The sequence below is a fragment of the Panthera uncia genome, chromosome X, assembly GCF_023721935.1.
Source record: "Panthera uncia isolate 11264 chromosome X, Puncia_PCG_1.0, whole genome shotgun sequence".
Classification (NCBI taxonomy): Eukaryota; Metazoa; Chordata; class Mammalia; order Carnivora; family Felidae; genus Panthera; species Panthera uncia.
In genome coordinates, this window is record NC_064817.1 from 66325957 (window position 1) to 66342699 (window position 16743).

The window sequence follows — 16743 nt, forward strand, 5'->3', positions numbered from 1 at the left end:
GGACTATAGATTTAAAACATTAATGCCCCAGAAAAATAAAATTTAAGAAAAGCTTTCTATAAGCCTAAATTTGTTGGTCTTTTTAACACAATACACTGTCCTTTCAGACATTTTCTTGTGACTATGGAAGAATGGATGTATACACTTAATTGGTATTCAGTTATCAAGAGAAACCTAGAGCATTAACCAAATGATAGATATCTAATAACTAACATAACACCTTACACATAAACAGGCATTTAAAATAATCTACTGGATAAATGCATGCAAAATAATATTCGGAACCAATTAAAGCCAATTTCATTACCATCATGCTTTAAAAAGGACTAGTATTGGGGCGTCTGGATGGCTCAGTTGGTTAAGCTTTGGACTTCAGCTCATGTCATGATCTCACGGTTCGTGGGTTCCACCCACGCATTCAGCTCTGTGCTGATAGCTCAGAGCCTGGAACCTGCTTCAGATTTGTGTCTCCCTCTTTCTCTGCCCCTCGTCCATTCACTCTGTCTCTCTCAAAAAATATATAAAACATTAAAAATTAATAAAAAATAAAAAGGACTAGTAGTTCTGCAAATGATAGGTTATTATGAGTTGAACTAAGCATATCAATATCATATACACATTACAAGGTATTTGTGGAACATTTGAGTTTTTAAAAGTTGTTGGTCCTGAGAAACTTAACAGAACACCAGGAAGGAGGGGAAAGGGGGACAAAAAAGTTACAGAGAGGGAAGGAGGCAAACCATAAGAGACTCTTAAATACTGAGAACAAACTGAGGGTTGATGGGAGGTGGGGGAGAGAGAAAAGAGAGTAATGGGCATTGAAAGGGGCATCTGTTGGGATGAGCACTGGGTGTTGTATGGAAACCAATTTGACAATTAATTATATAATAATAATAAATAAAAACAAAAAATAAAAATAAAATAAAAGTTTGATTCAGTGACAGAGAAGCAGCTTCCCTGGTTATTATTCAGGCAGGTATGTTTACTCTGCTTGGTTGAAATCAAAGCTAATGACTTTAATGGCCTTTAATAGATCCAATGTATGCCTAATGCCAAGGCACTGGCCATCCTGCCAGTATCATATTAGCTACAACATATGCATTAGAAAGTTTACTTTCAAAGAATATGTACATATAGATGTGCAGAGGAATTCACGTGTATACATGGCATATGTACATACATGGCATTCTTTGGTAGTAATTCTTCTTCCTGTAGTAACCTCTTAGAGATATGAAGTCCATGTAATTTCATTAAAATACTACCTTGGGAAACATGAATAAGTTTAAACTGCCCATTGAGTTATTTATCAGGGTAAAAAAGTACTTTGTTTAGGACACTTAAATTTTAGAGTCATTTTGTTAAAACAATAAGACTTTATTAATCTTGTCAAACATTACAAAGCACAATTGCTTTACTTCTCAAAATAATAAGAAACACATTAATTTCCATCTTATATATGAGGAAACTGAAGATATTTATTTGCTTTTGCACTTTTTCAGATGTTAAGCATATTTGTGTGGATCTATTTTTGGGACCCTATTTTGTTCCATTAATCTATGTATCTATTCTTCCATCAATACAACATTGTCTTAATTACTTGCTGTAATATAGTAAATCTTAACTTTCCATATAGAATAATTCCTTGCATTTAGTCTTCTTTTTCAAAATTGTTTTAGATATTCTAGGTCTTATATAAAAATGTGTATGTCTAGGAAAAACTTCATTGACTTTTGTTGACCTTTATTTTGAGTAGATATGGTTATTAAATTGGCAGATCTGATTTACGTATCTGATATGGTTACCAACAACTTGTCTATATCCTCTCCTTATCTTTAATATTGTCCTTATGGGGGATGGGGGCAACAATGTATAGAGAAAAGAGCATGAAATTATGAAAATTATCTAGGTTCAAATTCCAAATATGCCTCCCACTAATTTGTACGTCTTTTTCTCATCTGTTAAAAAGACGCACCTTTTTCTAACCAAGCTATTTTGAAGAGTGAATAAAACTGAAGAGATCATACATGCTCAATAAATGTCATATCTTTCTCCCTTAAGTTTAGAAACATTTAAAATCGAATGGATTCCACTGTCTTTTAGGTTAAAATGTTGCATTAGGTGTTAGATTACTATATTCCCTCTTAAAGTGTGTGCCCAATCACTTTATAGGAGAGGCAGATAGGTCCTATAGTAAGAATAATTATCTATGGCCTTTGAAATTTTTGTTACAGATGTACTAGGATATTTTATTGAAAACAGAGTCACTATCTCCTTACTTAGCTGGTAAGGTACACAGCTCATTTTAATCTACACATTATAAGGATAAGCAATATCAAAATCAGCTAGAACACTTATATTTTGTCTTTACTCTTATGGGAAAGCATGTTCCTCAAAACTACACAGCAAGAGTATACAAGACAGCTCAAGTACTTCCAATACCCCAGCCATATCTTAAAATAGCAATAAAATGAAACATGCAGAAAAAACAATACAATTCACAGGAAATTTATTTTAGAGCTAATTGCTAGCTTTTTTAATTGATATGCTTTTTGTTATTGTTGGATAATGAGAACTATATCACTAATTATATTTCTACTCTGGCCCAGAACTATGTTTTTTTAATCCTTGGTTGTATACCATAATCATCTGAGGAATGATGCCCAGGCCCCCACCAGATCAGTAAATTATGAATCTCTATGAGTCACTAGCATGGAAAATTATTTTTAAACTCCCAGGTATATATAATATACAGTCAGAGTTGAGAACTACCAGCCCAAGGAAATTCAAAGCCAAATTTGCAATTCAACTATATTTTAAATGTGTAGATGACTCTTACAGCCTACTTACCTGTGTTCTATTTCACTCTCCAACCCCATCTCCATCCTTTCCATACATCTCCTACTTTATGTTTTTCTTTATCTTAAATATCAAACTATTTTGTTATTGGATTGTATTTCCTATAAACCATCTCAAAGACTTTGTGAAATGAAGGAAGGTATAAGTAAAATTCTCTCTCAGGTGCATACATACACATGCACACATGCACGCACACACACACACACACACACACACACAGTAGGACCTACTTCAAATGTATAGATACAGGTTGAAATCCAGCAGCAAAATCAGTTATATAGAATTCCTCCAGGTAAATTCAGAAAACACTGCTATTATCTACAAAAACCTGATTAAGCTCAACTCTAAATCTCTCTCCCATCCAACTCCCTTCCCACTTCCTATGTAAAAACAAACCAAAAGAAAACAAAATACACAAAGAAAACTATCAGCAAGAATAGTAAATAATCTTTGAAAATAACATGTGTAAACATTGTATAGCAAATTCTGACAAAGTACTAAAAGGCTTTTCTAAATATTCCAAGTGCTTACCAAATCTTCAAAATTGCTGATAAAGACAATGAAAGCATCCACCAATACAGAAATTTTCAAGAAGGTAAAAAACCTTGTATTTCCTTCTCACAATTAGAGATAGAGACTATAAGAGAGGTGGTATTGAAACAACAGTGTGGTCTACAATAGCAACACCACCAAGTCAGTTCTTATTATGCAATGGTAATGATAATGATAAGCTTTCTTGATGAAATAATCAAGGTCAGTAAATACAGAGGTCCTTCCCTGAAGGAACTGACTGGAATATTTCCAGACCAGACCTGATTAAAGGAAAACAGTTTTGGAGGAAACTGGGAGGCACTTGTGGTGGAGAGAGCAGGGCCCTATTGGCCCCTCCCACTTCCTAATCCAAATAAACTTTGTGAAAACACACAAGAAATACAGATGTCCCTATTCCCTTTTCTACATTCCAGAAAGTAGCACCAACCACTATTTTCATAACAGCCCTCTGCACCCAGGGGCTGCTGACCATTTAAGATGAATATTGATGAAACAAGAATTACAGGTCCAAGACCATTTAAAAAGCATGAAGGGGCGCCTGGGTGGATCAGTCAGTCAGTTAGGCATCTGATTTTGGCTCAGGTCTTGATCTCACAGTTCCTAAGTTCCAGCCCTGCACTGGGCTCTGTGCTGACAGCTCAGAGCCTGGAGCCTCAGATTCTGTGTCTCCCTCGCTCTCTGCCCCTCCCCCATTCGTGCTCCATCTCTGTCTCTCAAAAATAAATAAATGTTAAAAAGCATGAAAAACTTTTTAGCTATGAAATAAATGCATTTGTCTGTAGCAGTAAAATTTTTAAGCACAGTAAGAAATCATCAGAGTGGTTTGCTTTTGTTCAAGACAATATGAGAGAAGGGAAAGTTCATTTTAGTTTTCTATCTACCTATGCTGCAAAGATATACTATATTTGTACTAGTCCAGTGGCTAACATAGACACTTATATTGGCTAGAATGCATTAAATATGTATTAAATTAAGGACTATCAAAACACTCCTAATAAGTGTTGTTTTTCATTCTTCCCTCTTATTTCTAATCAGTTGCCAACTTCTGTTTTATCTCTGTAAGTTCTTTCCCCATAAGTCTTCTTTTCTACCCTTTTTGCCCTAATTCAAAAATCTCAGTATTACTTCCACTAATACAATAGCCTCCTAGCTGTTATTCCCCACCTTCAGTCTCTCCCTGACTCTGATCTATCCTACACACTACCATCAGTTATTTTTCAAAGCATAGATCTGGTCATGTCACTCATGTCCTTGACATCCTTTATTATATCCCCTTTATAAATTAACATTGAACCCTCAAATCCTTTTAAATCCCCGTGCAAACTGGGACTAACCTACCTTTAGTACATTCCCTACCTCATTTCACACTGTATCTTCATTCTCACATCATAGACTTATATCCTAGCAGTATTAGATTCTTCCTACAAGAACACCCCTATATATTTGCCTCTACTGTCCCCATCCACCAGAAATATGCTCCGTTCATCTCTATCTGTGAAAATATTACCCACTCTCTAATGCCCTGCTCAAATTCCACCTCTTTCACAAGGCATTACCAGATCTATCCCTAAACCACTACCACAACCACCTCATTGTTGATGGTCTTGTGATTTGTATAACAGAAGTTTCCATACATGTCTATCTTGCCCACCCAAATGTAAACCCATGGGAATGGGGTAAGACTTTGTGTGGTATATATTTAGGCATTTCATATTACAGTACTATGTACTGCACTGCCTTGTATCCTATAAACACTTGATCAACTGAACCAATTCCTACCATGACAAAAGTTCAGAAAGGGGGAAAAAAAATGTCAATGAAATACCTCATTAGCCAGTTATAATAAACTGAATTGTCTCTTATCCTCCCCTAGTGCTCCTAACTTCATATTTTATCCCTGAATCACCCTATCTGTGATTACAAAAGTGATTACTATACTTCAATGAAATATTCAGATATAGGATGAAAGTCTTAAGAAAAACTTCTCATAATAGAGAAAGCTGGGGGCTATGACCACGACTATCTAAATCCCAAAGGTTTTTTTTTTCTTTTTGACAGAAAGATGGAGCATTTTATTATTTTTTAATATGAAATTTATTGTCAAATTGGTTTCCATACAACACCCAGTGCTCATCCCCACAGGTGTCCTCCTCAATGCCCATCACCCACTTTCCCCTCCCTCCCACCCCCATCAACCCTCAGTTTATTCTCAGTTTTTAAGAGTCTCTTATGGTTTGGCTCCCTCCCTCTCTAATTTTTTTTTCCCTTCCCCTCCCCCATGGTCTCTGTTAAGTTTCTCAGAATCCACATAAGAGTGAAAATATATGGTATGTTTATAGCAGCACTTTCAACAATAGCCAAATTATGAAAGATCCTAAATGTCCATCGACTTATGAATGGATAAAGAAATTGTGGTTTATATGTATACAATGGAATACTACTTGATAATGAGAAAGAATGAAATATGGCCTTTTGTAGCAATGTGGATGGAATCGGAGAGTGTTATGCTAAGTGAAATAAGTCATACAGAGAAAGACAAATCCCAAAGTTAATACAGGTGACAATAATTCAGAGTTTAAGGGTGGGGGGAAGAGGAATGATGATGATTGTGGGAAAAGAGAGGGGACCACTGTGTGTGTTAGAGACGTACTATTTGCAAAGCAACTTTTATTTATTTTGTTATCCTTAGATCTTTTTTAACAAAAATAGTCATGGTTTAATTTGATGTTAAATTGTATTCACTATCTCTAAAACAACTCCAACCATTTTGTAATGCAAGAGTTATCTTGTCCAAGAAATTCAGCTATACACATTTCTGTTGCTTTCCTACATACCCTCATCTGAACAAAAAATTCAAAGCATCAAAAGGCTTAATACTGCCTAACAGTATTATATGCATAATACTGCCATAACAATTTCAAACAAAATTTGTTGGTAGAGCTGAAATAAGATAGAATTTCTTTTCCCCCCTTCCATGAAACAATTGCACTGTGAAAGACATATGCCCTGATTCTGGTACTGAAAGATATTTTCATTTTTTTGTTGTTGTTGTTTTTGTGATAAGTGTATTAAACCCAGTACTGAATTTTTTAACATAACAAAGCTTGAAAATTTTTTTTCCCATTTGCAAATGAAGAAACATAGTCTCAGAGAGACTAAGTGTTGGGTCACACATCTAGTATGAGTTGGAGGGGAGAATGGAATCCATATTAATAAGCTTCCTAAACCCATGTTCTTTCCTCTGTGACTATAGGGTCTCATTAAATTAAATAAAACTAGCAATTTTTCTCAATCTGCCATATAGGTGCCATTCTGGTTAAATATTTAAAGTCTGTGGCTTTAATCCCAAACTGTTTTTATCAGTGAACTTTATTTCTAAATTAACTTCTTTAAACAAAGCCAGTATTGATAAAGAAATAATATAAAAGTGCCATTTACAGAAATGAATATGGTGGCATAGCAGGAGGACCCTAGGCTCATCTCATCCCATCCCTTGAATACATCTAGATGACTATCAAATTATTCTGAATACCAAAGACATCAACCTGAAGACTGATAGAACAAACTCCATAACAAAAGGGAGAGAAGAAGCCACATCCAAAAAGGTAGGAAGTGCAGAGACTTAGTTTGGGGAAGAAATGGATGACAGGTCGTGTAGAAGGAAGGAAGCCATGGTCCCAGAGAAATGTAAGAGAGAGAGAAGCATACAGTGGAACTCATAAAGATAATACTTCCCCAAAACCACTGCCTGGGAAAACGAGAGGAGCTGATTTTCATGAGTTTTGCAAGGAGCAGGGCTTGAAGACTGGAGTTTTAAAGGTCTGAGGCTAGGGTGGATAGAGCCCTGAGGGTACTACCCTACTCCTGAGGAGAGGCAGTCAAACAAATCTAGGGGCAGACAGCATAGAAACAGTGATCTGAGGAATGCCTGGGTAACAAGGGGTAGATTACTGGCTCTTTTTGGATATCCTACATGAGAGATAACATTGACAGGCAAGCCTCTTCAGGGACAGAGGAGCCCTCATGCTCCATTTCCCTCCCAGCCTCAGCATAAACACAGAGCCATCTGCCAAGGGCAGCTCAGCCCCAACACTGGCTGCCTGGTCTGTTTGTTTTGGGTACCACATCCCTGCACTCTGGTGCAACTGCCCTTCCAGGTTAATTCAGCACATCGAAACCCTTCCCAGTGGACTGGCGCAGGCTGCTGCCCACATCACTTCCTTAGAGCCTGGAGTTCTGAAAGTCTCCAGGCTTGGCTGGGAGAGAACCTGGAGGGCACTGCACTGCTCCTGGAGAGAAGGCAGTAAAACAGCCCAGAGGCAGATAGTGATCAGGGAAGGCACCTGGGACACAAAGGAGGGAAACTGTTTGCTCTTCCCAGGGTGCTTCCTTGATGGCAGCAAGCACAGAAATCCCACTTCAGGGACAAAGGAGCTGGCTAGCCCCATTTTCCTCCTCCATATAAAAACAGGACCAACTTCTGCACCACAGTGCCAATACTAGCTGCCTAACCTGATTATGCCAGGTCCCATACCCCTGTACTCTGCAAGTAAGGACTTTCTAGGTCAAGTTTGCCTCTATCCCAGCATGTTGGGCCTCTTCCTGAGAAGACCAGCAGAACTCCCACCCACACCATGTCTCCCAACAGGACAGTTCTGCAAGGCTTCAGTTCTAGTGGAAATAGCATCAGGTTTCATTCAATAAGCAGACCAAAGCACACCTAGTTAAAACTCACCACACTCTAGCCAAGGACCAAACACTGCCCACTGCAGGCAAGGAGAGCCTCTGCAGACAACTGGTATGAAGGATAGAGCAGCCAAAACACAACAGCAGATGCACACAGCACATTCCAGTGAGACTCTCTGAAGTGCCAGGCCCTGAACACTGCATGATCTCTTCTGCAGAAAGCCATTACACTAAGGAATAGGAAACATAACAGGCTTTTCTAACACAAGGAAAAAGACAGAGACTTAGAAAAAAATGCCAAAATGGAGGAATTCATCCCACATGAAACAAGATAAGGTCATGGCAAAAGATCTAAGCAAAACAGGTATAAGAAATATGTCAGATGGAGAATTTAAAGCAATAATCATAGAGTTGCCTGAGTGGCTCAGTCAGTTAAGCATCTGACTCCTGATTTGGTTCAGGTCATGATCTCACGGTTTGTGAGATTGAGCCCTGCATCAGGTTCCATGATGTCAGCATGGAGACTGCTTGAGATTCTCTCTCTCTCTCTCTCTCTCTCTCTGCCTGTCCCCTGCTCATTCACTTGCTCTCTCTTGCTCTTTCTCCCTCAAAAATAAATGAACTTTAGAAAAATAAATTAATAAAAATAAAGCAACAATCATAAGGAAACTCGCTAGACTTGAGAAAAGAATGGAAGACTTTGGGGAGCTCCTTACTGCAGAGATAAAAGAGTTAAAAAAATCAGTCAGAAATGAAAAACGCAATAACTGAGGTTCAAAACACAATGGATGCAATGACACAAGGCTGGAAAAAGAAGAGGAATGTATAAGAGATATAGAAAAAAATAATGGCAAATTAATGAAGTTCAACAAAAGAGAGAAAGAATTATGGAACAAGGAGAATTAGGGAACTCAGTGACTCCATCAAACATAATAACATTCATATTATAGGAGTCCTAGAAGAAGAAGAGAAAAGGGGAAAGAAAATTCATTTGAGGAAATAATAGGTGAAAACTTCCCTAACATGGGGAAAGAAACATATATCCAGATACAGGAGGCACAAATAACTCTCATCAAAATCAACAAAAGCAGGACAACACCAAGACAGTGTAATTAAATTTGCAAAATATAGGACAAAATTAAAAAAATCTTAAAAGCAGCAAGACAAAAGAAGTACCTAATTTACAAGGAAACATCCATAAAGCTAGCTACGGATCTGTCAACAGAAACTTGGCAAGCCAGAAGGGAGTGGCATGATATATTCAAAGTGCTGAATGGGAAAAATCTGCAGCCAAGAATACTCTATCCAGCAAGACTATCATTCACAATAGAAGGAAAGATAAAGAGTTTCCCAGACAAACAAAAATGAAAGGAGTTCATGACCACTAAAGTAGCACTGCAAAACATATTACAGGGGACTCTTTGAGTGGAAAAGAAAGACCAGAAGTGACAAAGGCAAGAAAAAAAAAAGCAGAAAATCTGCAGAAACAATGATAAAATGGGCACTAAAATGGCACTAAATACATATCTATCAATAATCACTCTGAATGTAAATGGAATAAATGCTCCAATCAAAAAATATAGGGTGTCAGACAGATTAAAAAGAAATAATTCCCATCAATATGTTGCCTACAAGAAATCCATTTTAGAACTAAAGGTACCTGCAGATTCAAAGTGAGAGGATGAAGAAATATTTATCATGCAAACAAAGTCAAAAGTCAGAGGAGCAATACTTACATCAGACAAATGAAATTTTAAACCAAAGACTGTAACAAGAGATGAAGAGCACTATATCATCATATATCCAGCAAGATCAAACAAATGTAAACATTTATGCCCCTAATAGGAAAGCACCCAAATATATGCAATAATTAATAATAAAATTAAAGGAAATCATTGACAATAATATAATAACAGTAGCAGATTTTACATCCCACTTACATCAATGGACAGATCATCTAAGCATAAAATCAACAGGGAAACAATGCTTTTAAAAGGCACATTGGACCAGATGGACTTAACAGATATATTCAGAACACTCTACCCTATAGCAACACAATTCACATTATCTTCAAGTGCACATGGGAATTCTCTAGAAAAAAAAATCACACACTAGATCACAAATTAGGCCCCAACAAGTACAAAAAGAGTTAGATCGTACCATGCATATTTTCTATCCACAACACTATGAAACTTGATGTCAACTAGAAGAAAAAAAATTGGAAAGACCACAAACACAAAGAGGTTGAAGAACATGCTACTAAACAATGGTTGGGGCAACCAGGAAATCAAAGAAGAAATGAAAATATACATGAAAACAAATGAAAATGAAAAAAAAATGGTCTAAAACCTTTCAGATGCAGCAAAAACAGTCATAAGAAGGTAGTATATAGCAATACAGGCCTATATCCAGAAGTGAGAAAAATCTCAAATAAACAACCTAACCTTACACCTAAGGGAGCTTGAAAAAGAACAATGAACGAATCCTAAAGCCATCAGAAGAAGAGAAATAATAAAGATTAGACGAGAAATGGAGGAAAAACTTCCAAATTCATTCTCTCAGGCCAACATTACCCTGATACCAAAACCAGACAAAGACACCACTAAAAAAGAGAACTACAGGCCAACATCCCTGATGCACACGGATGCAAAAATTCTCAATAAAATAGTAGCAAATTGAATCCAACAGTACATTAAAAGAATCATTCTCCACAATCAAGTAGGATTTATTCCTGGGCTACAAGGTGGTTCGATATTTGCAAATCAATCAACATGACGCTACAATAATAAAAGAAAGGATTAGAACCATATGATCTTTGCAATAGATGCAGAAAAAGCATTTGACAAAGTACAACATCCATTCATGATAGCATTTGACAAAGTACAACATCCATTCATAATAAAAACCCTCAACAAGGGCTAGAGGAAACATACCTCAACATAATAAGGGCCATATACAAAAAACGCACTCTTCATATCATCTTCAATGGGCAAAAACTGAGAGCTCTTCCTCTTCAGTCAGGAAAAATACAAGGATGTCCACTCTCACCACTGTTATTTAACACGGCACTACTAGTCTTAGCCACAGCAATCAGACAGCAAAAAGGAATAAAAGGCATCCAAATCAATAAAGAAGAAGTCAAACTTTCACTATTTGTAGATGACATGATACTTTATGTAGAAAATCTGAAAGACTCCCCTCAAAAAACTGCTAGAACTGACATACAAATTTAGTAAAGTCACAGGATACAAAATGAACATACAGAAATCCCATTTACAATTGCACAAAAAACAATAAGATACCTAGGAATAAACCTAACCAAAGAAGTAAAAGACCTGTACTCTGAAATCTATAAAACACTGATTAAAGAAATTGAAGATAACACAACAAATGGAAAAACATCCCATGCTCATGGACTGGAAGAACAAATATTGTTAAAATGTCTATATCACCAACGCAATCTATATATTTAGTGCAATCCCTATCAAAATACCCCCAGTATTTTTCACAGAACTAGAACAAACAATCCTAAAATTTGTACAGAAACACAAAAGACCACAAATTGCCAAAGCAACATTGAAAAAGAAAAGCAAAGCTGGAGGCATCACAATTCCAGATTTCAAGTCATATTACAAAGCTGTAGTGATCAAGAGAGTATGGTACTGACACAAAAAGAGACACTTAGATAATGGAATAGAATAGAAAACCCAGAAATGAACCCACAACTATATAGTCAACTAATCTTTGACAAAGCAGAAAAGAATATCCAATTGGGAAAAAAAAGGCTCTTCAACAAATGCTGTTGGAAATACTATAGGCATGCAAAAGAACGAAAAGACTGAAACTGGACCACTTTCTTACACAATACACAAAAATAAATTCAAAATGGATGAAAGACCTAAATGTGAAAGAGGAAACCATCAATACACTAGAGGCGAACATAGACCGCAATCTCTTTGACATCAGCCATAGCAACTTTTTACTAGACACATCTCTGAAGGCAAGGAACAAAAGAAAAAGATATTGGGACTTCATAAAAATAAAAACCTGCTGCACAGCAAAGGAAATAATCAACAAAACTAAAAGGCAACCTACTGAATGGGAGAATATATTTGCAAATGGAGTATCTGATAAAGGGTTAGTATCCAAAATATATAAAGAACTTATAAAACTCAACATCTAAAAAACAAAGAATCCAATTAACAAACAGGCAGAAGACATGAATAGACATTTTTTTTTTTCCAAAGAAGTCAGACAGATGGACAACAGCCCCATGCAAAGGCTCATTATCACACATCATCAGGGAAATACAAATCAAAACTACAACGATTTATCACCACATACCAGTCAGAATGGCTAAAATTAACAACACAGGAAAGCACAGGTGTTGGTGAGTCTGCAGAGGAAGGGGAACCCTCTTACACTGTTGGGGGAATGCAAATTTGTATGGCCACTCTGGAAATCAATATGGAGGTTCCTCAAAACTTTTAAAATTGAACCACCCTAGATTCAGCAATTGCACTACTAGGTATTTACCCTAAGGATACAAAAATACTGATTAGAAGGGATACATGTACCGGGATGTTTACAGAAGTATTATCAACAATACCCAATTTATGGAAAGAGTCCAAATGACCGTCAAATGATGAATGGATAAAAGTGGTATATATAATGGAATATTACTCAGCTATAAAAAAGAATGAAATCTTGCCATTTGCAAGGACCTGGATGAGCTAGAGAGTATTATGCTAAGTGAAATATGTTAGAGAAAGACAAATATCATCTGATTTCACTCATATGTGGGATTTAAGAGACAAAACAAATGCATATGGAGGGAAAAAAAGATAGGAAAACCAAGAAACGGACTCTTAACTATAGAAAACAAACTGATGGTTACCAGAGGTAGGGTGTGTGGGGTGATGGGTTAAATAGGTGATGGGGATTAAGGAGGGTAATTATGATGAGCACTGGGTGCTATATGTGAGTGTTTAATCACCAAATTCTACTCCTGAAAATAATATTACACTGTATGATCTTAGGATGAGGAGTTCAAGCCCCACATTGGGTTAGAGATTACTTAAATAAATAAACTTTCAAAATAATATGCAATTTGAAAGCTATAATCAATTCCTCCATCACGAAGCAAGCACTGTCTCACCAAAAACAACCAACCAACCAACCAACTAAATGTACACTGTAATGTATATTGCACTAAGTCATGAAAAGTTAACTTTACTAAACCAGGCTGTTCTTTATGACCCTTACCCAGGAATGTTCAATACCCATCAGACCTCAAGTGACACCTTTTCCTTCATCCAGACAAAAATCCAGGCAAGAGCTAAAATTATGGCTTTCTAGAGGGTGATGCCCTTTGAAATTCCTATTCCTAGTATACCTAATTAAGACAGTCACTGTAAGAGCTCTCACAACCAAAGCCTCTTGCTTATCCTATTTCCACTCTCCCAAAAACCTTCTCAGAAACCAACAGAGCCCATATTTTCCCTTTTCAGGCCCATTTTCCACCTCTCACTGGAACCAAGCTAGTTCTTATTTTAAATGTCCAACACATTTCCTCACAGGACAATTTTACAAACAGTGGTTAGTTCTTCATCATTATACCTCACTATTGTGCACTGGTTTAAAAATGTAACTATTAATAAGTTTTTCCTGTAGGAAAGCATGTTCAGAATCTCAAACAAGCAATCCTCACACTTTTGAATGTTAATTCAGAGGTTAACAATTGCCCATGAAATAAGACAAGTAAAAGATAGATGCTGAAAAAGACTCCACAGTATATGATAGTGCATATAATCTTTAATTTTACCAGGATACAACACACAAAAAAACTGACAGAAATAACTCCTTTGAAATTAAAGTTAACACATTCTCACTCACATTTTCTTTAAGGATCCCAACACATTTTCAAAAAACATTCCACAATTAAAGCATCCTTAGTCCTAAAAACTATCATGACTGGGGCTGCAAAGCTCACACTGAAGGGTTAATATTTCTAAAGTCAACATCAACAAAGAAGAAATTAAAATAAATATAAAGTCTGGGAGGTAAAATTGTTTCCTTCTTATCAAAAGAACACTATTATAAACAACAACAACAACAAAAAAAAAGCTCTTTTACATACTAAACATGTCTGTTCAGATATAGCACTTAGGTTTCACCTAGAATATTTTTAAGTCACTTGAAGAATTAAATCCAAAAAAATCAAACTTTTCTAGACAAAGGAGGCAAAAATGTTATCTTCACCACAGTATCTTCACCTTTTGTTTTACTTCAGAGGGTTTAACAATTTCCACTTGAGTATTTTCCAAACTGCAGAGTTAGAGAGACCCATTGTTAAATCTCTATAATAACCTAAAACATACTGCAAAGAACAAAAATACCATATATGGTAATTATGATTTAAAACAGTTCTGCATGCAAATGTAACAAAAATAATAAAATAGTAGGCATGCAAAAGGCTCTCCATCTCCCACCCCATCCTTATCTACAAGCATTTAACTGTTTTTATAAACATGATACCTGGGACTATAAGTCAACTGATTACATTAGTGAATAAAATAAAATTCCTCTCTATTTTAATGGTCTTGCTAGAAAATTCTTGAAGTACGAATCAGTTCCAAGAAGAAATGAACCCTTTTTCATTTATCCTGTTCTTAAGAGATGTAGACTATTAAAATGCATTTTGGAACTGCTTAATTTACTTGTAAAATATGTACTATAATGGAGAAGGTTCAACTTTAGACTCCTGAATTCATTTCTGTTACACATTTCTTGTTAAATGTTATCCTGGCACGTAATTTTAACCCCAATTTGTTGGAAATTTGAAAAAGATAAAAGAACGAGTTAAACAGAGAACAGTCCAAAGTGTATTTTTAAGGATGGAGCAAGTATTTGAAGACAAATTTGCATCTTGAGATGCGGAGGACTGCGATTGCCAGTGCTACCTCAAAATATCCTATTGTGAATCAATACTTGGCATTCACATATTTTTATGAGGTCTATTGTGGCCTCTACTGGAGTACTATGCTGCCAATCCATTAAGTTATCATCAAAGGATCCAATTTTCTATCCCCAAAGTCTCATTTTTAGTGTTTAAATGTTGCCCGCTTCTAACAACACCAACAAACAGCAATAACACTGCTTTTACAGAGTACCTGTGCACATCTAAGTGTTCACTACATAGCTGACCTAAGTCCAACCAGAACAGTTTCAGAAGAGCCAGAACAGAGAAAAATCAAAATATCCTGGTTGAACCTAGCAGTCTTCCAAAGATTCCTCTTAATAAGGGCTGGGGTTTCCTTTGCGTTTTCTTTTAAAGACTAACAGGGCAGAGACAGCATTTGGGGAAAGAAGGGCAGGAGGAAGAGGGTGGTGGAACTGAGGGACCACAGAACATCACCTTAATGTAAATAAAGAAACCTGGCTGCCAGTTAATCTCTACTTGGGTTGTTACAAAAACCACAACATGCCACGGAGAATCCAGCAACCTAAGTAAGGAGCACACATCCCTATAAGCAAAGGTCCCCAGAGTTAGTCTGACACCTAGGTATGTTTTTCTTGCGCTGGATTCCTAAAGCACACGGGGTTCTACAGCTAACTGGAATCAGCAGCTGTCCCCGAAAGTGGTCCCAACCAGCAAACCCGGCGCAGCAGAGAAAGAGGAATGCACAGAGCCAGGCGCGGCACCAGGGGGGTTCCCTAGTCCCATTTCAGGTCGCAAAGAGAAGAAACTTAGTCACAACTCCAGCGTGGTTCGTGCAGCAGGAGGTCCTTCTGAGAAGGAGCCCAGGCCCGGGCTGCTCTCACTCCCCACGCCCTAGACCGCCGTCTCCAGGGAATGCACAGTTGGGGCAGCGCGTGCTTCACCATCCTGCAGCCTCAAGGGATCTTGCCTGGGCACCCCGCTCCCTAGCCCTATGTCCCTTCTCTCTCAGGCCTCCAGCCAGCGTCCTGTGGAAAGGAGGGGGTTGGCTCCAGTCCTTGGCCACCATACTAACCTCGCCGCTGCTTGCGCCGCCTCCGAACACCTCCATTTCTTGGTTCCAAAGCTCCTCCTGAGGAGTGAACGGTAGCATTGCCCCTTCAGGAGCACTTGAACAGGAGCTGCCAACCGCTGGAGCGACCGCGCATCCCGTCGTTTGAGCTTGCCTGCCGCCGCCAGCACCCACGGAACCCTCAGACCCTGCTTCAGCCACCGCTGCCCTCGCTGCAGCGTCCGCTCACAGGCTGCGAGCTGAGGATCGCCGCCGCAGGCAGCTGCCCCAATAGACAAGAAAACTCTGCTGCCTCACGGAGAGCTCCACTCGACTGGTGCTCAGCACTGCCGCCGCCGCGACTGTCGCTTGGCGTTGACTCTGTCCCCCACCCCTCTTCCTAGGGCCCCCTCCCCATCCCCAGCTCTGTCAATATGGCGGCAGCGGTGGCGTTACCTGTGCAGCGCTTGGAAACCACCCCCACCTACCCACAGTGGCAGCACAGTAGCGTCACCCGAACGTCAATGGAGATTCCCCACCCTGGGGTGATGAGTGGGTGGGAAAGAAAGGAGGGGGTGGATACGGAGGACAGCGTGGTTGGGGGTGGGTAAGAGGGAAAACGAACGCGCCGGGTGTAGAGGCGGGAGAAGAGTAGTAA

At 38.1% G+C, this 16743-nt stretch overlaps 1 protein-coding gene across 1 annotated transcript in view; it reads right to left on the bottom strand.

Moving 5' to 3' along the window:
• Nucleotides 1-16508, bottom strand: part of RPS6KA6 (ribosomal protein S6 kinase A6) — a 216572-nt gene extending 200064 nt beyond the window's left edge. Inside the window, exon 1 of the mRNA XM_049644017.1 lies at nt 16110-16508. Coding sequence (XP_049499974.1) covers nt 16110-16187 — 78 coding nt within the window. The 5' untranslated portion in view covers nt 16188-16508. The remainder of the gene's footprint in view (nt 1-16109) is intronic.
• Between the last annotated feature and the right edge of the window lie 235 nt (nt 16509-16743).